Source organism: Malurus melanocephalus, unplaced genomic scaffold (genome assembly GCF_030028575.1).
Source record: "Malurus melanocephalus ecotype Western Australia unplaced genomic scaffold, MMel_1.1 scaffold_1936, whole genome shotgun sequence".
Taxonomy (NCBI): domain Eukaryota; kingdom Metazoa; phylum Chordata; class Aves; order Passeriformes; family Maluridae; genus Malurus; species Malurus melanocephalus.
The window spans coordinates 11,592-13,616 of record NW_026625168.1 but is presented as its reverse complement, the minus strand read 5'-3'; the positions used below and the strand labels follow the sequence as shown (position 1 = coordinate 13,616).

The window sequence follows — 2,025 nt, the reverse complement described above, 5'->3', positions numbered from 1 at the left end:
TGGCCGGGGTAGAGGCGGCAGCTCTCGGGCAGGGTGAAGATTCTCTCGTGCACCGAGCGGTGCAGAGTGCGGGCACAGCCTGAGGGGGGAGGGGCAGAGAGAGAGAGAGGGGGGGGAGGGGTCAGCGGGGTCACCGCGGCCACCGGGAATTGTCACCGTGGCGACCGCGGGAACGGGGAATTGGCATTGTGGGAATGGAGCGGGAAATGGCGGCTGAGGGGAAAATGGGCAATGAGGGGAAAATGGCGGCTGAGGGGAAATGGCCGCCGTCATCATGGCGAAAAGAAATGGCGGGAAAGGAGTAAAAATGGCCACTGTTGCCATGGCAACCACGGGAACCGGATCAAAATGGCCGCTGTTGTCATGGCAACCATGGGAACCGGATCAAAATGGCCGCTGTTGCCATGGCAACCACGGGAACTGGCTCAAAATGGCCGCTGTTGTCATGGCGACAAGGAAAGGAGTGGTAAAATGGCCGCTGTTTCCATGGCAACCATGGGAACCGGATCAAAATGGCTGCCGTTGTCATGGTGACAAGGAAAGGAGTGGTAAAATGGCCGTTGTTGCCATGGCAACCACGGGAACCGGATCAAAATGGCCGCTGTTGTCATGGCGACAGGGAAAGGAGTGGTAAAATGGCCGCTGTCGCCATGGCAACCACGGGAACTGGATCAAAATGGCTGCTGTTGTCATGGCGACAGGGAAAGGAGTGGTAAAATGGCCGCCATCGTCATGGCAACCAAAAACAGCGGGAATGAGGCGAAGTCAATATGGCCGCTGTCGCCATGGCAACCACAGGAACTGGATCAAAATGGTCGCTGTTGTCATGGCGACCGGAAATGGCGGGAAGAAACTGGGGTCAAAATGGCCGCTGTTGCCATGGCGACCAAAAAATGGCGGGAAAAAAGGGGTCAAAATGGCTGCTGTAACCATGGTGACCAAAAAGGGCGGGAAAGGGCCAGTTCATCCCAGTCACCTTTTCGTCCAAAAATCCCCATTTGTCACCCAAAAATCCCCATTTTTCACCCTAAAACCACCGGGTTTTTTCCTCCCAGTCCCTCCCAGTATAACCCAGTATAACCCAGTATAACCCAGTATAACCCAGTATAACCCAGTCCATCCCAGTCCCATTTGCACCTTGCAAATCCCCATTTTTCACTCCAAAATCCCCATTTTTCACTCCAAAATCCCAGTTTTTCACCCTAAAACCGCCAGGTTTTTTCCTCCCAGTATAACCCAGTATAACCCAGTCCTTCCCAGTCCCATTTGCACCTTGAAAATCCCCGTTTTTCACCCCAAAATCCCAGTTTTTCACCCTTAAACCGCTGGGTTTTCTGCCCCCAGTCCCTCCCAGTTCCTCCCAGTATAACCCAGTATAACCCAGTATAACCCAGTCCATCCCAGAATAACCCAGTCCCTCCCAGTCCCATTTGCACCCCAAAATCCCCATTTTTCACTCCAAAATCCCCATTTTTCAGCCTAAAACCACCGGGTTTTTTGCCCCCAGTCCCTCCCAGTATAACCGAGTATAACCCAGTATAAACCAGTATAACCCAGTATAACCCAGTATAACCCAGTATGACCCAGTCCCTCCCAGTCCCATTTGCACCCCAAAAATCCCCATTTTTCACTCCAAAATCCCCATTTTTCACTCCAAAATCCCCATTTTTCACCCTAAAACCACCGGGTTTTTTCCTCCCAGTATAACCCAGTATAACCCAGTGCCTCCCAGTCCCATTTGCACCTTGAAAATCCCCATTTGCACCCCAAAAATCCCCATTTTTCACTCCAAAATCCCCATTTTTCACCCCAAAATCCCCGTTTTTCACCCTAAAACCACCGGGTTTTTTGCCCCCAGTATAAACCAGTATAACCCAGTCCGTCCCAGTCCCATTTGCACCCCGAAAATCCCGATTTTTCACTCCAAAATCCCCATTTTTCACTCCAAAATCCCCATTTTTCACCCCAAAATCCCCATTTTTCACCCTAAAACCACCGGTTTTTTTGCCCCCAGTCCCTCCCAGT

At 51.7% G+C, this 2,025-nt stretch overlaps 1 protein-coding gene across 1 annotated transcript in view; it reads right to left on the bottom strand.

Moving 5' to 3' along the window:
• Positions 1-4: 4 nt before the first annotated feature.
• Positions 5-2,025, bottom strand: part of ETHE1 (ETHE1 persulfide dioxygenase) — a gene marked incomplete at both ends in the record, with an annotated part of 6,600 nt that continues 4,579 nt past the window's right edge. Inside the window, one exon of the mRNA XM_057388443.1 lies at positions 5-151. Within this exon, the coding sequence (XP_057244426.1) occupies positions 5-151 (147 nt within the window). The remainder of the gene's footprint in view (positions 152-2,025) is intronic.